Source organism: Trachurus japonicus, chromosome 22 (genome assembly GCF_045865225.1).
Source record: "Trachurus japonicus isolate A0001 chromosome 22, Traja_1.0".
Classification (NCBI taxonomy): domain Eukaryota; kingdom Metazoa; phylum Chordata; class Actinopteri; order Carangiformes; family Carangidae; genus Trachurus; species Trachurus japonicus.
The window spans coordinates 4059874-4085147 of record NC_140928.1 but is presented as its reverse complement, the minus strand read 5'-3'; the positions used below and the strand labels follow the sequence as shown (position 1 = coordinate 4085147).

Sequence of the window (25274 nt, the reverse complement as noted above, 5' to 3'; positions counted from 1 at the left end):
ATTTAATGTAAATATTCACACATACAGCGGCTTAAACAAAGCTGAAACAAACAAACAAAAAACTCCTGGGGTATGACATTTAATATTTATTAATAGAGCGAGTTGGAAGCACTTAACTAAGAATAAGAGCTGATGATGGGATGGTGACCGTGTCCTTGTGCACTGACCACAGTCTCTTCACCATCTTATCAGTGTGATGTTGGATTTCAGGAGCAGGACGTTGGCTCCCTCTCCCTCCTCTGAACATGCACAGGCCTCGGTTGCGTGTCTTACATAAGGAAGCGGAGGCTCGCTGTGCTCAGACGCTGCCGGGCTTCACTTGACACGACTGATCTGATTCGATCCCCCAAAAAAACTTTGGCAGGCTGGAACTGCTGCGCTGGCATTGGACCAAGGACACCTTTCTTAGTTGTGTAACTGTGCTGCGTGCGAACCGCCTTCAATGACAGAGACTCAGAACAGACTATAATCAACCCTGTCATTCAGTGCAGATGATTCTCCATTATCTCCGTCTAGAATAACTCTTTTTTTATGTAGCCTATCAGGTACAGTGGATCTACAAGGATGTTTGATGGTGATGCAGCACTGAAACCAGGGCAGGACAAACAGTTATAATAATCTAGGTGAAGGCTAGAGTAGAGTAAAGATAGACGTCCTGTTAGTCAGAGAAACATATCTGCTTTTATTTATTAATGAAGAATTGTGGTGCAACTGATGCTCATCTGGTTCAGATCCCAGAAAAAAAACTCAAAAATTAAAATCCAAAATGATAATTTGCACAAAACTCATGTTTCTCTCCAGTATCTGTCAATAATGTATATCTTTTTTTTTTTGCATGTAAGAAGACACTGTTCCTCAGAGTTTACAGTAAATCAGCTCCTTTAGCAAAGAAAACAGAGTCCATCAGAGTAATTAAAGGGATAGTTCAACATTTTGGCAAATTGGACCATTGCCATAATTCCTATAGTCTTAGCAGTAGGTTTGTTACCTTTAATTGTCGGTGCAAGCTATTTTTAGAACGGCGAAGCAGAGCCGCAAGCTGCTCAGAGCTACGCTACGGAGGCTCATGGGATTTCTTGGTTCCCCTCATCAAACTCATCAAATACACAATCCAACAACTCCACAACGCTCTGGTGGACAAGTTGTGAGCTGCACATTCACCACGCTATGAGATAATAACACAACGTTACCAGACAGAGTTGTTTTAGAGGGAAATTCATGCAAAACAGCCTCGAAAACAACTCGTGTGCAGGTCACAACTTGTCCACCAGAGTGTTGTGGAGTTGTTGGATTGTGTATTTGATGAGTTTGATGAGGGAAACCAAGAAATCCCATGAGCCTCCATAGCATAGCTCTGAGCAGCTCACGGCTCTGCTCCACCGTTCTATAAATAGCTTGCACCGACGGAAGGTAACGAACCTACTGCAGGGTTTCCCGCAGGGCTTTCCTGTTAAGGCGGCCGCCTTAACTAACGTCTTTAAAAAAAAAAAAAATGTAGCGATATTCGCCGCCGCCGCTGCCCCCCCCCCCCGTCGGACGATGGCCGCATCCTCTCACACACATACACACCACAGAGAAGCGCGCATGCATAACAGCAGCGCGTGTTGAAAGCGAAACTTTAAGGCACGGCGCGTCACCCCCCGTTGATCGAATCGACCCCCCCCCCCGTCAACAGATCTCCGCGCTCCGTCGACAGGTCAGACACCACCTTAACTAACAAATTTTCTGGGGGAAACACTGTACTGCTATGACTGAATGATAGGGATTATGGCAATCTATGGAAAACTGCAGAGTACTACAACACTACTAGGAAGTAAAAGTTGATAAAACTGAATCAGTCCAGATCTGTTTCTCCGTCCTGCTGCTGCTGCTGCTGCAGGTTGAAAAGACCTCATGACTGAGAACATGAAATGCTGAGTCATGTTTTCTATTCCATTGTGAAAACTGGACTGAAACAGTTGTTTGTTCTTCTTACTGATGTAAAAGCAGCTTCATCATCATCATCTTCATCATCACCCAGCAGCAGCAGCAGCAGCCGAGTTCACAAACATGACGTGAGCAGTTTAACAATGTCACATTAAAAGGGATCCTGAGTTCTGTCGTCGTCGTCTTGAAAACACTTCAACCTGTCTCCGTGTGCCGCTGCAGCGTGGGACCACCGTCCCCGCCAAAACAAAAGCCCACTTGAAATAAAAACACAGAGATGTGTCAGGGATGGTTTGAAGGGAGAGACGCTGCGTTGAGGGATTATTTCCTGACGGGGACGTACGTACGTTTCCTCTCGAGAACTTCAGGTGATTGACAGGACGAGGTGATAAAAAAACACTCAGGGAAACAGGAACAAAGCAGGAGGAGGATTCACTGCTACTGAAACGGATTATCTCTCTGTGTGGAAGCAGAACAATGGTTCATCCTCTGTAGATCATGAATGTGTTGGTGTTAAAGGGATAGCTCAACATTTTGGCAAATTGGCCCATTGCCATAATCCCTATAGTCATAGCAGTAGGTTTGTTACCTTTAATTGTCGGTGCAAGCTGTTTTTAGAACGGTGGAGCAGAGCCGTGAGCTGCTCAGAGCTACGCTACGGAGGCTGATGGGATTTCTTGGTTTTCCTCATCAAACTCATCAAATACACAATCCAACAACTCCACAACGCTCTGGTGGACAAGTTGTGACCTGCACATTCACCACGCTATGAGATAATAACACAACGTTACCAGACAGAGTTGTTTTAGAGGGAAATGCAGAGACTGCTTGATGAAAAACTGTCCCTGAAGGCAACGTGCATCAGCGGTTTTGCATGAATTTCCCTCTAAAACAACTCTGTGTGGTAACGTTGTGTTATTATCTCATAGCGTGGTGAATGTGCAGGTCACAACTTGTCCACCAGAGCGTTGTGGAGTTGTTGGATTGTGTATTTGATGAGCTTGATGAGGGAAACCAAGAAATCCCATAATGAGCCTCCGTAGCGTAGCTCTGAGCAGCTCACGGCTCTGCTCCACCGTTCTAAAAATAGCTTGCACCGACAATTAAAGGTAACGAACCTACTGCTATGACTATAGGGATTATGGCAATGGGCCAGTTTGCCAAAATGTTGAACTATCCCTTTAATGGACTCTCTCTCTCTCTCTCTCTCTCTCAGGTGTTCAACGAGCACCCGGCCTTCCGGTTGGCCAGCGACGGCTGCCTGCGCTCGCTGGCGGTGGAGTTCCAGACGATCCACTGCGCCCCCGGAGACCTGATCTTCCACGCCGGGGAGAGCGTGGACACGCTGTGCTTCGTGGTGTCGGGGTCACTGGAGGTCATCCAGGACGACGAGGTCATCGCCATCCTGGGTAGGAGGTCGTTCCATTTACTGTAGATGGATAGCTCTTTAATTAGTTGTCATTCACATCATGAAACCTGAGGAACCAGATGCTGAACAATTACTGAATTACAGGAAAAAAAGATAATGAGATAATAATTTGAGCTTGAGCAATTTTTGCATTAATTATGTAAATTATAAAAATAACAAACTTCATGCAGCTTTTTATATGGAGAACCAGGATTTGGACTGTTGTTTGGACATTTTAAGGAACTCAGAAGTTGTTTTTGTGCATTTTTTCAGCTGTAATGTGTATTTTGATGCTCTGTTTGCTGTTAGAAACAAGCAAATCTCTTTAACACTAACTCTTTATTATGGTCGTGCAGTATCGAAATGTTCACAGAGAACGGGAGAAAATAACAGCTAACAACTTAAAAACTCAGATTCACCACTGACGTTTTATCTGCAAATCGTCGTATTTGTGGAAAGTGAGAAGCGATGACACGTTTGAACCTGGTCCTCTGAGAGCTGAAGTGGTTTCATCTCTCACATCGCTCACAGAAAAACTCATAACCCGGCTCACTCACACATGACAACGGGGACGCAGTCAGACCTGCTATTTTTAACACTTGGTTTGTGAAAATATCAACATTTCAGACAGAAAACCAAAAGCCTGAAAGCTGAGTCACTTGAGTCGTTTGGTTGAAAAGCAGCAGCAGCAGCAGCAGCAGCCGGTTCGGCTCGGCTCGGCTCGTGTCGTGTCTGACTTTGGAGTGTTAAACACAAACAGACTCTTATCTGCTGCCGTGCATATTGCTCTCTGCAGCCTGCCACTGTAATATTCATGAGGAGGAGGAAGAGGAGGAGGAGGAAGAGGAACCGGAAAGAGAGAATAAGAGGCAGAGTGAGATAACGTCAGGGAAGCACTGATAGTATTGATGACACAAACTGCTGCACACGTCCTGGTCGCCACCCGCGTGTCCCCGACCGGCGTCACTAACACAATGAGATTATTAGAATTGCTCGCTCAGTGTGTGCGTGTGTGTGTGGAAGTTTTTAGGAAATCACACACTCCTACGTAGCTGCAGTCACATTTAACATTTAACACACAATATGAAAGCTGTAGTTTATGGATTATTCTGACTTATCGATCAGAGAGGTTGTAAAAAAGCTGACAGTTTTTTTTTTCTAGATTTGTGAAGTTGTTGTGTCAAAGCTGCAGCGGCCATGTTTCTGTTCACATGATGAATCTAACGTATGTCTCCTCTTTTTTTAAAGCTCTGGGTTTGTTGCCACCGAAACGATGAGCTAAAAGAGGCAAATATGGAAATATAAAACTATATAAAACAAATGTATAAAAATATAAAGAACTAAGAGAGAGAGAGAGATTCTGTGGAGTTATGTTCCAAATTGAGTTTCAAGAGTATATACAGTTATCTACAAGAGTAGAATAAAAATTCAATATACACTGTGATATTGCACAGATGAGGGGATGTGTGGGAGTGCACAGGAGTAAGGTGTCTAGTTTGTACACAAAAGTGAAAGTGTTGGACATAAATAAATAAATTATGCAGGTTTAAGGTAAAGAAAATAAGTTGAATTTATTTAAAATTTCATGAAGTTGTTGTTTTTTTCGAGAGTTAATTTCTTAGGTTTAATCCACGTGCAGGAAAGAAGTCAGCATCGTTTGTGTTTGGTGATAAGATCTAATATTAACTCGGATGTTGCTCTATGATGGAATACATGGCGACCCTGGATGGTGATACAGAGACTGGGGCCAGATTGGGATCAGCAGTGTTAGCTGGTGGCACGATGCAAGATAGTGATCCGTTATGTCAGAGCGGCCGATGCACGGCAGCAGATAGTGGGAATCTGTTGCAGCAGCAGTTTGGTGGTGAAGGAATATAAAGAACGATGTAGGAGACACAGAAGAGATAAAACGACTCTGAATATGAAGGAATGAAAATAGAAACGTGCAGAGAGGAGGAGAGGTAAAGAAAAAGAAAAATGAGGCGGCTGAGGAGAAACGTGGTTATGAAGGAAGAGAGATTTGAAAAGCAGGAGACAGAACATAGTAGAAGAGGAGGAGGAAGTGCAGCTTCTCCATCTGTGTTGCCTCTTCACTTCCTTAACTTGGTTACGAGGCCGAGTCGGACGAGGCGGCGGCAGCCAGAGGTTCATAAAAAGCACATTAGATGTTTGATAAATTGCCTCATCACGCTGAAGACATTAATCAATAAACTGTCAGACGGTTGTCATCGTGAGCTGCCGTCGCCGTGGAGAGAGACGGACAGGACCGCTTCCCCCCCAGCAGAGTGTTTCTCCAACATGTCCGCCGCCGTTTTCCACTTATCGTCTGATGTGTTTCCTGCAAACTCGCAGCTTCGACGTTTTTTCTGAGTCGTGTCAGATGAAGAGAAACGTTTGGTTTCCTGCAGGAAACTTTTCCAGCGTCAACCTCAGACTAAATACCTGTGGCCACTCATGTGTCACATCTCTGTTTTGAAGTGTCTCTCTCGCCCAATTGCAAAAGAAAAAAAAAAAGTTTTAAAGTTTAAAAAGTTTGCAGAATGATACTGGAAACTGCATCAAAGTGGCCTCTTTTGAAATTGATTCATCACACCCTTCAAAAGTCTGCAGAGCAATCATTAACTGTTCTGGCTGCTTCTATTTCATTTCACTCATTTACTTTGCAAATTCTGGCTCCTTCCCTCCAGGAAATTATTTTCTACCACCAACCCCTCTGAAATAAATCTGTGTTAGACCTGATTTAATGAGAAAATAACAAAAATTCTCAACAAAAAAAAAGTGGGTGAAGCTTTTTCACAGTGTCATGACTAATGAATCCAGCTGTAGAGACAGACCCCCCTCCAATTTTATAAGCGTATAAGCACATACTAAATAAAAACGGTGTCTCAAAAGACCCGGTCGGTCCTCTCTACTGGCACCGGGTCTGGCTGCAGGTTTGAGCCAACTAAAGCTTAATCTCAATTAGAGGTCGGGTCTATTTTCTGTGCAAGTTCTTGTGAATGTACAAAACCTCCCAAATCCCAGTAAATGGCCCGTTTGAACAGTTTCTAAGCTGTTTGATTTGCACATACAATAGTTAGAAAGCTCTGCTAACCCACTCTTTTTCCCTTGGTGACGCTGTTAGAACCATCTGGTAAAACTTTTGTCAGCATAGACTCGCTACACATCGTTAGATCGCTTCGATTCAGTTCAGTCTAAAGAAACAAACCGGTCCTTTCTGAAGAACGTTGCTGTGCTCCGGCTCTTTCCTTGGGTCGGTTGGTTGAAGTGGCACCAAAAGCTCAAGGGCAAGTGGAACCAGAAGAGGAACTATGCAGGATTTTTACCTTAATTAACCAGCTCCAGAGTCCTAGTTCTGGTTAAATCAATGACTTGTAACTAGTTCCAGGGAGAATGGAGCATCTCTTGGCTGAAAACCAACCTTGTAAGATCAGAGCCTCCGATCAGTCTCTGCGGCACCACCACACAAACGTAAACGAGATAATAACAGAACGTTACCACACAGAGTTGTTTTAGAGGTAAATTCATGCAAAACTGCTGATGCACGTTGCCTTCAGGGACAGTTTTTCATCAAGCAGTCACTGCATTTACATAAACAACTCTGTCTGGTAACGTTGTGTTATTATCTCATAGCGTGGATGGTCACAACTTGTCCACCAGAGCGTTGTGGAGTTGTTGGATTGTGTATTTGATGAGTTTGATGAGGGAAACCAAGAAATCCCATGAGCCTCAGTAGCGTAGCTCTGAGCAGCTCACGGCTCTGCTCCGCCGTTCTAAAAATAGTTTGCACCGACAATTAAATGTAACGAACCTACTGCTATGACTATAGGGATTATGGCAATGGGCCAATTTGCCAAAATGTTGAACTATCCCTTTAAATAGAAATATAAGAAAACTAAAATGTTTTCTCTTGTAAATATCTCTGACAGAGCTCAGACAAACAGTCTCCACACCTTGTCCACGTAATGATTGGTTATAAAACCCTTGAAAACCTCTCAAGGACCCTCTGACGTCCACAGACTCCATTTTAGGTAACAGCTAAGCTCTCTGATGCTAATTGGATAGCTCGCAAGTTGTTGTCAAACTTCGTGTTGCATAGCAACCGGGAAAAATATTCCCTTCTTCAGGAAAGCGATGCTGGCAGCTGCAGCTTGTGTTTGAGCAGGTAGAACAAAATAAAATAAAAAAAGCTGCTGTGTGATGGCAGAAGAGGAGGTCAGCGAGAGGAGGACGAGGTGGGAGGAGGAGAGAGAAGAGCTGGAATCAAACGTGGAGGTTAAAGGAGAGAGTGGATGTAAGGAAAGATAAGGGCCTGGTCCTTGTGTGTGTGTGTGTGTGTGTGTGTGTGTGTGTTCACAGCATGCGAAGGAGGCAGCTTTTTAAAAAATCACAAAGTTTTCCTCGTCCTCGTGACAGCCGACTCGTTCTCAACCAGCTTCTTCTGTTGTGGTGAAAAAGGAGAGAAGGCTAAAGTTCAAGAGTTTTTCAATTTACCTCCAATAGAAGCTCTGGCTTTTATTTGCTCCAGCTGCTAAACCGACCCGGCTCATATCAGAGACGGACACGCAGAACAAATCTTCTGCTCTGCAAAGATGAAAATCCTCTCCAGTGGTTCTGTTGCTCCTGTTTAACAGAGTCAGAACAGAAGGAACGAGTCGGATCCAGAGCAGCTTCATTTACTAGTTTAATCTGCACTGATTCAACTTCTTCTAAATAAATGCATGTTCTGGCCACAGACTGTAAATAGGCTCTGACTCTTTCCTTGTGTCAGTCAGAGTTGTCAACAAACTGGGCCGAACAACACAACTGGACGCGGGTTCAGGTCAAAAACATAAATAAACCTCCATGTTTCTTTGTACAGTGCATAAAAGAGGAAGTTCAGCAGGATGATGGAGCTGTTACCTGTATCATGCTGTTTGAGTTGGACCAGGTGCATCAGCTTCTATAATAGACTGGATTGGACTTTTAATATCTTTTCTTCTATTTATGGTTGTGCTCCTTTTAAACGGACAACAAGGAGTTTTCTATGTAGTCTTTCGTCGTGGATGTGAGGGTCTAAGGGCAGAGGATGTTGTTAAGATGCCATGTAAAGCCCTTTGAGACAAACTGTTTGTAAAAACGGGCTATACAAATAAAATTGCCTTGCCTTGCCTATTTAGTTATAAAAAAGAGTCTCATATTAATGTGGATGAATCTACGTTACCACTTGTTAATGGGTCCATTTTCGATAAATATATCGTTTTGTCTTTACAGTTATTTTGTTATTATTAGTGGTCCTACTTTCGGTTTCTCTGACGCTGCCTGGCAGGTCATGGGAATAACACCACCGAATCATCTGATCGTCTTCGAACCTCCGACTTTCATTCTTGATGAATGAAAACATTTTGGCAAATGTTTTCGCTTTCGTCCGTCTTGGGCCGGTCCAAGAATTTAATCGTGCGCGCAGAGGCTCATGGGAAATGTAGTTATGAAAACACTTTAGTAGTAGTTTTAGTTATTTATTTTCTTTAACACTTCATTTTTATATTGTTTGACATTGTTTTCTCAGTTCAGGTCAGGCTAAACTTTATTGTCCCCTTAGGGAAACTTGTCTTGGGCGTCGTGCTACATTACAATGCTTCACAGGGCAAAAAACAGTCACATAAAAACAGACGAGGACATTTAATGACAACACAGGGATGTACAGAGATGTTAAACAATTCAAAGTGCCAAGTTTCTGTGAGAACATACTCCATGTTGTGTTTTAAGTGTTTTTATAATGTAAACCACTTTGTTTTGCATTTAATTGTGAGAAAATGCTACAGAGCTAACGTTTGAGCGATTGGTTAATTTCCCGGTGAGGCAGTTTGAGTGGGAGCTGGAGGTTTCGCTCTGTTTGGTTTCTCACTCTCGGCTGCTTTAAGTGCTGGTGCTGTTGTCTGTCCCATTTGTTTTCTGTTAGCTCCACATTAACCAGGTCTGTAAACGCATCGCTTCGTGTCCGGCAGTAGGAGAACAACACTTGTTTTATTGATTAGTGACGGAGAAACAACAGACAAGGACATGCAGATATAGTTAGTTTAAATTTGCACTGACACACAAGCTTTGCAGTGTTTCTCTGTTCACACACACACACACATACACACCGATCCACACAGTGTGGGGTAAGGTGTGTATATGAACAGTTGCCGAGCACAGCAGGGGGTGGGAAGATGGAAGGGAGGGAGTCGACAGGAGAGTTTTTTTGGATTCTCACCTGCTCAAATGATCTTTTTCTCGTTTCAAAACCAAATTAAGCTCATGGAAGAAGAGGAGGAGGAGGAGGAGGAGGATGGGAACGGGGACAAAGGAAATGATAGAGAGCACTGCAGAAGAAAAGAGGGAGGAGGCCACTGGGGAAAGAGGAAAGAGGAATGATGTGGCAAGAGGGAGCGAAAGGGAAGGGATGGACAGAGCAGATGGAGAGAGAAGACAAGGGGCATGAAGTTAAAAGGATGGAGGAGGAGAAAAGAAAAGAGGAGTGGACTTGGAGGACAAAAAGACGGGAGGAGGACGGACTGTAAAACGGAGGTTAGGAGGATGTAGATTTAGACGAGGAGGGAGAGATTGAGAGGATTTACAAAAAAAATCGAAAGATGGAGGGAAATGAGGCAAAGTGGACGGATCAGAGGAGGATGGAGGGAGAAGAAGAGGAGGAGGAGGAGGATGGAGGGTGGAGGGTTGTGGTTTTAAAGCTGCTGATTTCCCCAGGCTGAGCAGTGAGGCTGCTACACACTCTGCTCTCATTAGTGTCCACTGGCATCAGGTGTACACACACATACACACACATAAACACATGAGCAGCAAAGGTTACATATACGAACGCCACTGTATCTTTTTATTATGACTCTTTAATGTGTAAATTAGCTTTGGTATCACGCTCTCATGCACACACACACACACACACACACCGACACCTCATGCACAAGTGTAAATGAGCAAGTGCACGCAAACGTAAACACAACACAACACTGTGGCAACTCTAGTAAATACTCACATTTAATAACCCGCTAATTTCCCATGATCCACCAGGCTCAGCTCTAGCCAGACTGGTGCTCCGTCGCCTGCAGCCGGCAGCTCCACTCAGACGAGTAGTAACACCCAGCAGATCTGATGAAAAACATCCTGATTGTGGAGGTTTGGAAACCGTCCAGAAACTAATACTGCAGCTTTCTTTTTTTCCTTTTTCTTTCTCCCAGACACATCACACCAGACAGAAGTCCAATAAGATTACTGGCTATTGTCAGAAAGAATGGAGACCGGGGTCATTTGCCCACATTGACTGACAGCTGTGAAGAAAAAAATCAATCAATATGTCAGAAAGTGAGAACCAGCAGAGCAACAAACTTTTATTATAAATGACCGGTAACAAAGACGAGATCCATATCAGTCTGTAAATCTGTAGCGAGGCTGGACAGTAAAACCTCAAATCTACCGCTAATCGATCTAAGAAGTAATGACTGTTGTATCTGAGTCTTGACCTTGAACGAGGGGATGAAGTCAGAAAAACAGTAGGAAACTTGTCAATACACAGACAGACAGAACCAGAGGGATGAGGCTAAATAAAACAAGCTAAAGAGTAAATAGACTTCACACCAGGAGTAACAACAGCACTGCTACTGTTGTTCAGGAGGAACAGAGACGAAAGGAAGCACCGATACTGTAGCTACTGAAGAAATCTAGAGACAGATGTTGTGGTACTCTGTTTCAAACAATTTCAAGGTCTTGGTCTACATTTTTACTCGATCCAACCTAACCCTTGGTCTTGTTATGCTCTGGTCTTGGTCTTGACTCAGTCTTGACTCCCTCAAAGTCTTGGTCTTGTGCTGGTCTTGGTCCTGACCTGGTTTCGACCCCCTCAAAGTCTTGGTCTTGTGCTGGTCTTGGTATGCTCTGGTCTTGGTCTTGACTCGGATTCAAACCCCTTAAAATATTAGTTTTGTCCTGGTCTTGGTCTTGACTCGGTCTCAACACCCTCAAAGTCTTGGTCTTGGTCTTGATTTGGTTTCGACCCCCTCAAAGTCTTGATCTTGTCTTGGTCTCGGTATGTTCTGGTCCTGGTCTTGACTTGGTCCCAACCTCTTCAAAGTCTTGGTATGCTCTGGTCTTGGTCTTGACTCGGTTTCGACCCCCTCAAAATCTTAGTCTTGGTATTCTCTGGTCTTGATCTTGACTCAGTCTTGACCCCCTCAAAGTCTTGATCTTGTCTTGGTCTTGGTGTGTTCTGGTCCTGGTCTTGACTTGGTCCCAACCTCTTCAAAGTCTTGGTATGCTCTGGTCTTGGTCTTGGTCTTGGTCTTGTGTTCTGTGTCCTGTGGGGACACAGAACACACATGAATTAAGCAGGAAATGGTGCAAATAACAAGAATAAACTAAAATCTCACACCAGAGGAGCCAGAAGTAGCAGGATCTTTTTCTACTTTCTACAAAGCAGATGGAGTTTTTCAGCCCCAGTAAAAAAACATTCTGCCAAATTTTACTCATGAGAGTGGAAAAATTCAACCAACTAGCTAGTTCGTTAACTCGCCATCATGTCTGCAAAGCTCCTTCATGTTCTGTCAGATGGCTACTGGTCCATTAACCTCTGTGCATCGTAGGTTAAACTCTCTGCACAGATAACCTTTACTACTCTGCACCCCTGGGGTCACTTTCATGTTATGGGATGTTCTGAAGAGCTGATTGATGGGGGGGCTGACATTGTGGCTTCAGTTGTTTCATCTCAAGGATATACACCAGTGCAACCAATGAAGAGGATAGACCAGCTTTTAAGTTGTTTTTATGTTATGTTAGGTCTAAATATCATCTAACTACTGTACAGTATCTTGAGTCTTTGAAATCTCGGATCACTTGCATTGGGTTTGTTACCTTAGGGTTACCTCCTAACCCCCTTGTTGCCTTGTTTCCATCAAACTTCAGACAAACTGTTGGTATCTCAGCAGTCAGGGAACAGTTGGGTAAACAGACGACCAAACTCCAGCAGCAGTTTAGCCTGAATTATCTATTGATGATGATTTCCCCTCCTCCTCCTCTGCTCGTGACTCTGAGAAAAAAAAAAGGAAAAAAAATCAGCCACCCTCTTATTTTGTTTTGCCAAAAATGATGAGCTGATTAATTTCTTAATCCATTATTCATGCTCGGTTATGAGAAAGGGATTTTTATTCTGGCCTTCTATTCACACAGCAATATGTTCTGGCCCACCGAGCACTACGTCAGCAGCGAGCAGGAGGAGATGAGCCTCCGACCGCATATGAGTCTGGCTGCGTTACAAGATCTGGTAATAAGAATCAGTGCAGGCCCATTTAAGATGTGGAATAGATTAGTAGAGAGGAATACATTAAGAGTTCAGTTTAAGATGAAAGGCAACCTGCAACAGAGAGGTTTCCTGATGCAGAGCTGATGTAAATCAAGCTATTTGTAAGTTTTTCTATTGCTACATAGCTAACATTAGCATGAACAGATGGCCAGATGAAACATCGTGAATTCATCATCAAACTTTATTTCTTTAGGCTACTCCATGAAAAGCCACTCTTTTGTTTTCCTGCTTTTTCTTTTTAAAGTATATTTTTTGGCTTTTATGCCTTTATTTGAGAGCCATAGTCGAGATAGACAGGAAAGGGGGAGGCAGAGAGAGGGGGAATGACATGCAGGAAAGATCTGCCCGATGCGGGATTCGAACCGGGGACGCCTGCGTTGAGGACTGTAGCCTCCACATGGGGCGGCCGCTTTAACCACTGCGCCACGCACCGCCCCGTTTTCCTGCTTTTTCTATTACAGAAGTTAGCATGCTAACCAGCTAGCCTCGTCCCATCGTTTTCCGATACCGAGTCACTGTATTAAAATAAACAACTCCATTTGTTCTCAGGACTTGTGAACACATCTTTGAAGGGCGGCAACATGAATGAGGAAGTTATTATAACTCTGATAAAGATGTGGTAAAGCTCTCTAACCCTGACATCAGATGAAATACATCACTTATTTCCGTTTTTTACAACCTGGACCTTATTTCTAGCATAAAATACGATCATTTACTCACCCAGACAACTTTGGTGTCATTTGGAGTCGTTTTGACGAAATTAGCCCCAGTGGAGCAGCGCGTATATCCGTATAATGCGAGAGCACGGGGCAGCGCAATGCAGCCTCTAAATAACACATTATCCGCCACAAAACTCGTTCATTTCACCAATATTTAGTTCTGATAGGCTAGTGCTATTCCCCTCCGAGCCCGTGGTGGCATGTTATCAACATCTGGGGTCTGTAGGTTGACCTACTGACCTCTGACCTGGATGATGTCATCTCCGACCGCTGCCCGGCTCATTCACACAAAATATTGGTGAAATGAATGAGTTTCGCCGCAGATAATGCGTTATATAGAGGCTGCGCTTGGGTGCCCCGTGTTCTCGCATTATATACGCACCGCTCCACTGAGGCTAATTTCGTCAAAACGACTCCAAATGACACCAAAGTTGTCTGGGTGAGTAAATGATCGTATTTTATGCTAGAAATAAGGTCCAGGTTGTAAAAAACGGAAATGATCCTTTAAACAAAAACCTGAAATGTGCAAGACTGTCACAGTGTGATGTAGAGATCAGCAGCTAGCTGCATGCAGCCGGCGTCTTCAGTCGGCTGGTCTTTTGTCAGGGTGCCACTCAGAATGAAAACCTGAGGATTTAATGCAGATGAATTGAAAGTGATTTTATGGATTATGCCTTTTTATTCTTTCCTGAAGTTAAAGTGCATTATGGAAGCTGCAGATAACTGCTTTGTTACAGGTGTTGAGCTGCAGGGGAAACTGTCTCCTAAATCCACTGAATTTCATTTTAAATATTTGAGTTTTAGTGGCGTGAAGACGTACTTGTAGATGATAAATCATAGTCTCAGATTTACAGCATGTTTTGGTTCAAGCAGTTAAAAAGTGGAATCAGTGCTGTGTTAATCAGTGTTAATAATTATGAACCAAACCGCTCTCCTCACTTCTGCTGGTTGGCTGATTATAAAACGTGTTTTTTCTTTACGTCTTATATTTCATCACATTTCAAAGGACCATGCTGCAAATATTTGCATATTAATCTTGTGGGGGGGAAGAAAAAAAAGATTGTATTACTGCACATATGTTGTGAGGACCAGACACATCAGCATTTGGTAATTAATTCATCAATTACCGTAATGAATGGTCTCATTAGCATAAGTGGTTATGATTAATATCAGGCTGATCATGTTGGAACTTTTAAGCACATCATGTTCCTCTTGTCGAGAACAGAATGAGCTTCATTAAACTTCTTTATTGCTTTTTTTTCTGCACCCAACATATTGAGGAGAACTCGTTAATCATTTATCAATCAATTCCTGTCTAAAATTGGAAAAAAATAAAACAAACTAAAGCATTTTCAGCCTGAAGCTGCAGCTGGATCAATGATTTCTCTGAAGTCTGAAGTCTGAAGTGCAGTAATTGTTTAAAAAGCGTACTCCAAATACTAATAGTGGCAGTACTTGTGGTATGATGAGGGCCATTAATGCTGCTGTTGGTGGATATCAGTGTCACAGCAGCTGTATCGCTGTGTCCGCCTACTCACTTCTGCAGGATAATGGGCTGACAGGCGCTACAGCATCAGCAGCATCAGCAGCATCAGCATCCACAGCAGCCTCAAATGCCTCTTACTGGACTGACTGACGTCCGGCGAGCTGCACTGCATGATAAAGGCCCACCCGCCCGCAGGCAGTTTCTGTTTCTGCTGATGGGAGGATGGGGGTGGGAGGAGGGTGGTGGTATGATACAGGCTGCAGCAGCATCCAGAGTCACCAACACATCTGTTAGACAACAAAATCTGCAACATATTTCATTTAAAACCGATGTTTTGTATCTTAGATAATCCACCGTTCTGTCTTCACCCTCTGGCTTTGTTCAGAATCACTCTCCTCTCAGTTTGTTTCGTGGCCAAAAAAAAAGAAGTCCAAGACCAGGCTTTTGCTGCATAAAGTCGTTAACTAACATCAGTTCTTTATTATTAGTCATTAGTATAAAATAATCATTCCTTTTTGATTTTTGAACCCTTCAATTGCCTGTTTGTTTGCACTGTGTCAAAAATGACCAATTTTCTATATTCTCAAGGTTGCTAAATTTTCTTTTTAGATCACATATATGTCTAAATTGTATCATTCATTTGCTCCATTGGAGTGCAGTAAGCACGTCATACGTGCCCCCTATATTGGAAACGGAGAATTTTACATGAGATTGCACCCTTGATCAAAAATGGACTGGTAGAAAGCATTAAAAACTACAGTTTTCAAGTGTAGTGTGACATTTTATCCTAAATTATATGATTTAATACTTTAAATGACAAGGAATTAATGTAGTAAAATGTAGTTTTCATGGGTTTCAATTGGCCATGATGGAGCCCAAGTGCACAACTTGCAGTATACAGTATAGTTGCTGAAGTTGAAAATAAAAAAAATCTGATAAAAAATCCTGACCTTTGGGAAATGTCATTCCCTATGCACCAACACAGCTAAAATGGTCATTAAAAAAGAAAGTGAACTGGACACAAATGGCACAAAAGGGTTAATTGCTTATTTTTTATCTGTGTTTGGTTTGCGTTTACGTGGAGAGCGAGGCTGAGATCTGATAGTGAGTCCAGTGGGTCCTGCAGGATCCCATTGGGATCAAAGGAGTTTTAATACCCTGCTGCTGGTGGTCGGGAGGAATGTAGATGTGTTGCTTCATCTGCCAGTCGTTCCAGCAGGGAGTCGTCATATATGCAGCCTGAGTCTTTAGTCAATAAAAGATCAGAGAAACAAGAACTGACTGGGATGTTTGAAGCTCCATGTTCTCAGTAACACTCAGAAACCAACTAATGGGAAACGGTGTCAGGACAAGATGAGAGTGGACGAGTCAAAGAGCTCCTGTACTGTAAATAAAAGAGATGAACCAGAGGAGCGGATGTTGGACAGTTGGATAAAGTTTCTCTCATTTAGGAAACTGATCAATCATCTCTTTGATTCCATTTCAATGAAGGAGACATGCTGGAACATCTCAATCAGGAAACACAGTGGCTTTATTTTATTTATATTAATGATATGATATTAATAATTGTGTATATATAAGTGTGTTATGTAATAAGAGTAATGTTTCATTTTTTGTTGGATAGAAGCAGAGAGTTGACTGTTTTTAAAAGTCAAAATAGTATTTGACTGTGTTTTTTTTTTCATCAGTTAAATAGATAAAGACATTTGCACTTCATACAAACAAGTAACAACCACCACACAGATTCACACACCTGTTGGTCTGATCGACAGGTGTGTTACATCAGAAACTCACACTGAGATTCCCACACACTTGTTCTCTTCCCAAAGGACTTTATATCTGCAGCATCACCTTAATTACAAAATACAAATCACATAAATGCATCATGGGTCCGTCCACGCCCATATTTGGAGTCGGCCTTCGTTTCTATCTAAACTACAGTACGTTCACACCTGTAAAGTTTCATGAGTGACGCACACACACACACACACACACACACACACCTGTCAGACTCCTCTGTGGTAGCTCAGTGACAGTCGGTGTCTCCGGGAACAAAAACACAATCTGCCATGATGACACACACACACACAGAGTGAAACTAACAAGGCTGAACACAACACCAGTCCCTCTGTCACACATGGTCATAATGAGCAACTTGTTCATGTCAAGATGTTTGGTTTTTTTGACACTGAGGGTCAGGAGAGTCGTGGATCAATCAGAACTTATTGATCACCATGTTGATGTTAATATCTCAGTGCAGGGCTCAGTGGAGTCTCTTTGTTCACCATCGATCATGTTTTTATCTTCTGGACTAAGGAGGCTTTCACACCGACTTCATTTGGTCCAGACATTTTTTTTCTGTTTGATCCAAACCGAATTTCCAGGTGTGAAAGTTCCCTGGACCTTCATCTGAATCCCAACAAGGCTCCATATTGGACCTGATGGTGTTGATGCTGCTGGTAGCAATGACATAACTGTTTCAGTGGATCTCAAATGTTTTTACACCAAGGACCCCTAAATGGACACAAGTTAGACCACAGACCCCCATTGGACAAAATTTTGAAGCAAACACCAGAAATATACAAATATTTGTTCTGAGACTGAAGAAAGTTACTTTTTTAGTTAATGTACATTCAAATTAGGGCCAATGGCGGGAATTTTTGCAAATATTGTAGACATTTTTTTTTTTTTTACAATTTTTTCCCAAAATGTTGAAAAGACAATTCTAGAAAAAAGTGGTAAAATTTTTCAAAAGTGGTAAAAATTTCTCAAAAAAAAAGAAAAAGAAACGTGTAAAAATTAAAAAAAAAAAAAAAACAGAAATTCTAGAAAAAGTGGTAAAACTTCAAGAATTTTTTTTTTTTTAAATTTAAAAAAAGAAAATTTCAAGAAAAACTTAAAAAATTCTTGAAAAAAGTGGTAAAATTTCAAGAATTTTTTTTTTTAAAGAAAATTTCAAGAAAAACTCAAAAAAAATTCTAGAAGAAAGTTGTAAAATTTCAAGAAAAAGTTGGGGACCCTCTTGAACCCTCTTGAGGACCCCTTGGAGTCCCCGCACCCCACTTTGAGAACCATTGTTATATAACATAATAGGGTAACGCTTCCTTTTACAGTACGGTAATTACCAGGCAATCACCAGGTAATAAGATGTATTTACTAGGTAATAACCAGGTAATTAAATGCAATTACATTGTAATTACCAAGTACTTACTAGGTAATTACAAGGTAATTACCCAGTATTTACAGATATTTTTCCTGACTACTACCAGGTATTTACCCAATAATTTCCTGGTAGATACACAGTAATTGTATATTGTAGATTTTAAACCCGGTAGTTAAAAATATTTACCGGATATTTATCTGGTAAATACCAACAAATTACCTGTATTTACCCAATAATTACCAGGTAGATATCCTGCAATTGCATATTGTAGACTATAAACCCACTGAATGTGTCTATATGTGACTTTGTTAGGGTGATAATAACTTAGATATTTACCTGGTAATTACCAGGTATTTACTCAAAATGATCGCTACCTTACCTGGTAACTACCACTTATTTACGTGGTAGTTACCTGATATTTACCTGGTAAATATCAACTAGTAAAAACTAGTATTTACTAGAAATATACGGAAAACTGCAGGTATTTATCCAGGAATTATAGATTATGTATTACCAGTCAACCTGTGTAGTGACAGTGAGGGTATAACTTGCAACTATTTACCAAGTAATTACTTTCTAATTACCCAGTAGTTACAATTTACATTATCAGGTAAAACCTTATGAATTACCCTGTAAGGAAGGTGGAACTGTACTGTAAAAGGAAGTGTGGTTTGTTTCAATGATATTACCATGTACTTTCCTGGTAACTGTAGATTATAATCCTCTGCCCCCCATCAGGGTGTGTAATTTTGAACATGGTACCTGGCAAAAACTCCCATATCTACCTGATAATTATCAGGTAAATATCAGAGTTTTACAGAGTAGTTACCATGTAAGAAAAGTGGAATTGTACTGTAAAAGGAAGCGTGGTTTGTTTCAATGATATTACCATGTACTTTCCTGGTAACTGTAGATTATAATCCTCTGCCCCCCATCAGGGTGTGTAACATGGTACCTGGCAAAAACTCCCATATCTACCTGATAATTATCAGGTAAATATCAGAGTTTTACAGAGTAGTTACCATGTAAGAAAAGTGGAATTGTACTGTAAAAGGAAGCGTGGTTTGTTTCAATGATATTACCATGTACTTTCCTGGTAACTGTAGATTATAATCCTCTGCCCCCCATCAGGGTGTGTAACATGGTACCTGGCAAAAACTCCCATATCTACCTGATAATTATCAGGTAAATATCAGAGTTTTACAGAGTAGTTACCATGTAAGAAAAGTGGAATTGTACTGTAAAAGGAAGCGTGGTTTGTTTCAATGATATTACCATGTACTTTCCTGGTAACTGTAGATTATAATCCTCTGCCCCCCATCAGGGTGTGTAACATGGTACCTGGCAAAAACTCCCATATCTACCTGATAATTATCAGGTAAATATCAGAGTTTTACAGAGTAGTTACCATGTAAGAAAGGTGGAATTGTACTGTAAAAGGAAGCGTGGTTTGTTTCAATGATATTACCATGTACTTTCCTGGTAATTGTAGATTATAATCCTGTGTAGTTTTGAACATGGTACCTGGCAAAACCTCCCATACCTCCCTGATAATTATCAGGTAAATATCAGGGTGATATCAGAGTTTTACAGAGTAGTTACCATGTAAGAAAGGTGGAACTGTACTGTAAAAGGAAGCATGGATTGTTTCAATGATATTACCATGTACTTTCCTGGTAACTGTAGATTATAATCCTCTACCACCCATCAGGGTGTTTTGAACATGGTAGCCTACCTGGTAAAAACTCCAAGGTTGGGTTAGCCTAAATATTTCGACCCAACAGATTGGGCTGAGATTTGGACGACACCTTAATCACTCTCCAGCTTCAGAAAACAGTGTTTGGTAAGTAAACTTATAATTATTAGCCTACAGGTTTGGTAGTTTAATGTGGTAGCCAATTAGTGTTACTTAAAAACTTCACCTCACTCTGCGGCCAGGCATTTTTTCCCTGCTTGCTAACTTGCTAGCTAGCTAGTTATTTTCACCTGATAAGATAGTTTCCATCACAGCAGCAGCAGCAGCAGCAATTGTCAGGGCCGTGAGGGAAAGGAAATGATGGTAGCCTCCAGTCTTGTGTTTTAATTGACAGGAGGACCGTCGTGGTGAGTTGGGAAGTGGGTGTTAGCAGCGGATGCTAACTGCTAGCGCTAGTCGAAGTTAGCATCGAGCTAGCTCACCTTTCCTTTGCGATGCTGCTGCTGCTAAGAGGAAGAGACTTGCTACCAGCACTGGCTAACATCCAGGACATCTGGTGGTGCTAGTAGCCCTCCTACTCAGCTTCTGCTGCACATACCTGTCTATCAAAGTCTATGAGTGTAGGGTGAGTGTAGTTTTCTGTTAGCCGTGTGTGTGTATGTGCGCTCGAACTGTTTTGCTTTGTCGTTAGTGGAGGGAGGGGGGAGGGGGGTGCGTAACGGACGTCACCATAGTGACTAGCAGCAGAGACGTTTTGCTAGCAGTGCTTGTTGGTGCTAGGTTGGAGTATAAGGTTTGCTATTTTGAGATTATTGTGGTCTTTCTTTTCTCTGCCCACTACAGAACCCAGTATGACTGGTGAGAAGTGCTGGCAAATGACATGGTGGTCTCCTCTCATGGACACTCAAGGCATGGTGAGTAGTTTGTGTGTTGCCCTGTCTAAAATTCATATTTAATTTCGACTTCTGGCTAAAAATCAAGGAATCCCTTATCCCAGAATTCATATAGGGCCCTGATTAAAAATTAATGGAATAAATAGATATTTTCGAAAACATTATAGAAAAAAAAAAAGTTCATGATTTGTTTCTACCACATGGGCATCAACAGGATGGGTATTTGAAGGGTTAAATGCAGAGATGCATAGTTTGTTGGCTGTGCACATACAGTATGGGCTACTGTACCCAGTGTACAGATTTTATATCTACCTGAGATGGCTGTTACATGTGCCTAAAGAAATGTGCTATGGGCTAAGACTCCAGATACAGTGTCTGATACAGCATTACCTGTAGAGATGAACCTAACCTGTTGTACAAACTAATTTTTGAATCTTGTTTTTTTTTCTTTATTCTTCAGCCTGGAACAAACATGGTGCAGTACCTGGCGACCACAAGCAGTAGCACAGAATACCTGTATGTCCTCATGCTAGGGAGAAGCATCACTGGGATAGCCTTGGAGCACCCATCTCTGTTGGGTGGGGTGGGGTGTGGATAGGTTATAGTTTTTACTGATGTAATTTGCCAAAATGTGTAGACTGGACATGTGAAGAAGGCAAAAAAGCTCTGCACTTTATGTTTTTCTTTTCATTTTCTTTTTTAATATGCAAGTTATTGTATGTTTAGCACTTAAAGGGATAGGCCAGCATTTTTTTCCCGTGTCTTGCCTCACTCCCGAGTCCATGACCAGCAGATAGACACCATCCTTTTGACTTTGCGTGCAGTAACAAGGCAGAGCCCCTATCGTCCGTAATTAGCTTTGCTTAAACGCTGTAAGGGTAGTGTTAGCCTGCCTCCTACCCGAGCCGAAATCAGAAGCTGATTTCATTTTAGCTCTAAACTCTGTAAATATATCACTTTATCGACATTTCAAACATTTTTAGGTGAGAAAGGAGACGTTTAGATCAGCAATGTGTCGTTAATTTGTCAAAATACCAGCTGTGGTTTACAATTTTGTTAGGACAAATTCGGCGCTACTCAAGCTGCAGTGTGACCAACCAATCACCGGTTGCTCTTTACATACAGAAAACCATGACGATATAATTTGTGCTTTTGTTTTGAAATAGGAAGCTAACCGACCCTCGATGTAGCTAGCTTGAACCAAAATAACCGTCTCTGCTTGAACCCTCCGTTTTGACCGATCTGGTCCCGTTAGCAGCATTTGACCGCTCAAGATGCCTTACCAGAGAGTTTTGTCAGCTCTGAGACGAAGATCGGCCCGCCGGTTTCCGTTTAGAGTTGCTGAAGAGTTTCTCTGATGACTTTAGGTAGGAGGCAGGCTAACACTACCCATACACTTCCAGTGTTTGAGCTAAGCTAATTAGTGACTTTAGGTGGAGGGCAGGCTAACACTACCCATACACTTCCAGTGTTTGAGCTAAGCTAATTAGTGACTTTAGGTGGAGGGCAGGCTAACACTACCTATACACTTCCAGCGTTTGAGCTAAGCTAATTAGCGGTGCGCCAGCTCTGCCCGTATCTCCCTTGTTACTGCACGCACAGTTGAAAGGATGGTGTATATCTGCCTGTCATGGACTCGGGAGTGAGACAAGACACACAAAAAAATGTTTGCGTATACCTTTAAGAGTATTGAAGTTACTCTCTTCAAGTTCACTGTTTTGCAGATTAAGAGGATTAAAGTTAGTCTCTTTGACAGATCACATGTTTTTGCGTATTTGTCACAGAGTGTAACAAAATGCATTGTATCTTTATGTAAAGGAAAGTACATGGTAATATCATTGAAACAAACCACGCTTCCTTTTACAGTACAATTCCACCTTTCTTACAGGGTAACTTCTCTGTAAAACTCCGATATCACCCTGATATTTACCTGATAATTATCAGGGAGGTATTGGAGGTTTTGCCAGGTACCATGTTCAAAACTACAGAGGATTATAATCTACAGTTACCAGGAAAGTACATGGTAATATCATTGAAACAAACCACGCTTCCTTTTACAGTACAATTCCACCTTTCTTACATGGTAACTACTCTGTAAAACTCTGATATTTACCTGATAATTATCAGGTAGATATGGGAGTTTTTGCCAGGTACCATGTTACACACCCTGATGGGGGGCAGAGGATTATAATCTACAGTTACCAGGAAAGTACATGGTAATATCATTGAAACAAACCACGCTTCCTTTTACAGTACAATTCCACTTTTCTTACATGGTAACTACTCTGTAAAACTCTGATATTTACCTGATAATTATCAGGTAGATATGGGAGTTTTTGCCAGGTACCATGTTACACACCCTGATGGGGGGCAGAGGATTATAATCTACAGTTACCAGGAAAGTACATGGTAATATCATTGAAACAAACCACGCTTCCTTTTACAGTACAATTCCACTTTTCTTACATGGTAACTACTCTGTAAAACTCTGATATTTACCTGATAATTATCAGGTAGATATGGGAGTTTTTGCCAGGTACCATGTTCAAAATTACACACCCTGATGGGGGGCAGAGGATTATAATCTACAGTTACCAGGAAAGTACATGGTAATATCATTGAAACAAACCACACTTCCTTTTACAGTACAGTTCCACCTTCCTTACAGGGTAATTCATAAGGTTTTACCTGATAATGTAAATTGTAACTACTGGGTAATTAGAAAGTAATTACTTGGTAAATAGTTGCAAGTTATACCCTCACTGTCACTACACAGGTTGACTGGTAATACATAATCTATAATTCCTGGATAAATACCTGGTAGTTTTCCGTATATTTCTAGTAAATACTAGTTTTTACTAGTTGATATTTACCAGGTAAATATCAGGTAACTACCACGTAAATAAGTGGTAGTTACCAGGTAAGGTAGCGATCATTTTGAGTAAATACCTGGTAATTACCAGGTAAATATCTAAGTTATTATCACCCTAACAAAGTCACGTATATACACATTCAGTGGGTTTATAGTCTACAATATGCAATTGCAGGATATCTACCTGGTAATTATTGGGTAAATACAGGTAATTTGTTGGTATTTACCAGATAAATATCCGGTAAATATTTTTAACTACCGGGTTTAAAATCTACAATATACAATTACTGTGTATCTACCAGGAAATTATTGGGTAAATACCTGGTAGTAGTCAGGAAAAATATCTGTAAATACTGGGTAATTACCTTGTAATTACCTAGTAAGTACTTGGTAATTACAATGTAATTGCATTTAATTACCTGGTTATTACCTAGTAAATACATCTTATTACCTGGTAATTGCCTGGTAATTACCGTACTGTAAAAGGAAGCGTTACCCATAAGGGTTCATAGTTACTTTGCTAACAAGCTTTGGTGACTTTGCGACTACGTCATAGAGTCCGCACGTCTGTTTACAAACCAACGCAGCATACGTAGGTGATGAGGACAAGATACAGTTCCAACCGGATCAGATGAGCAGAAACACCTTGAACCTGAGTTCAGACTGTCAGGTGTTAAAACACCCAAAGTAAACCAGACCAAACCAAACCAATAGGCTGATAACTGAGGGTTAAACTGAGGTCAACACTAGAGCAGAGCCTGTATATCGTGAACATGGTGCTCGGTGTGTAACGGTCCCTGTGTGTCCTCTCAGGCTGGATGATGTGAACACTGTGTTTCTGGGCTGTGGCTGAGCGCCGTTACAAAACCTGGTGATATGAGGTCATGGCACCGATGTGTCCGTCCCCTCCCTCTCCTCCTCTCCCCTCCCTATCGTAACAACCCTCACTGTGGTTTTTAACCCTGCTGCTGTACAGTGTCACGCTCGGTGAACACCAGCCCTCCCCTCCTCCCCTCCTCCCCTCCTCCCCCTTCCAGGACCAAGTCCACATCCAGACGGCTAATTGGCGTGGAGCTGCGGTTTTCTCCGGGGAGCTCATTCCTGCTGCTGCTGTTGCATGCTGGGAGAAAGAGAGTGGGGGGGGGCACAGTGGAGATGAGATCCAGTCACTCACTCTGTGTGTCAGCTTTTTTAGTGAAAGTATGTTGTGTGAGTGTAACGCGCTGTGTGTTGTGACAGCTCGTGGACACTGTGCACTGCTTTTCGTCACATCCCATCCGGGTCAGCTGTCACGGAAACGCTGAGCTGGCGGTTGTTTGACACAGATCTGAGTCCTGATTGGCCCAGATTCAACTTTTTTTGTGTGTGTATGTGTGTATGTGTGTGTGTCTATTACAGTGAGAGTGAATGAAGGTGATATTATTCTCCCTCACTGGAAACAAACTGCTGCTGAAGCATTTTTTTTTTTTTTTGGATTTTATTAATCCACTGTATCTAAAAATAAACCTGTCAGCAGCAACTTTTGATACGTGAAAGATTTGATGCTGCTTACAAATCTATAATTATTACTATCATTATTATTATTATTATTACTATTACCAGAGGAACTGAGGCGTGTAAACATGCGTCGGTCTGCCCAGGCTGATTAGCATGAGGAATGTGAGCTGGCAGGTGATGAGTCAAGTGTCCAGGTGGCTGCGTTTGGGTCGGGATCAGAGGGGGGAGGAGGGAGGGAGAGGGGGGAGGCAGGTGAGTCTCAGTGCTTCAGGGCACAGGAGTT

The 25274-nt window shown here is 41.9% G+C and overlaps 1 protein-coding gene across 1 annotated transcript in view; it reads left to right on the top strand.

Moving 5' to 3' along the window:
- kcnh5b (potassium voltage-gated channel, subfamily H (eag-related), member 5b) overlaps positions 1-25274 on the top strand; it is a 202637-nt gene that overhangs the window by 130728 nt on the left and 46635 nt on the right. Inside the window, 1 exon segment of the mRNA XM_085767523.1 lies at positions 3143-3335. Coding sequence (XP_085623649.1) covers positions 3143-3335 — 193 coding nt within the window.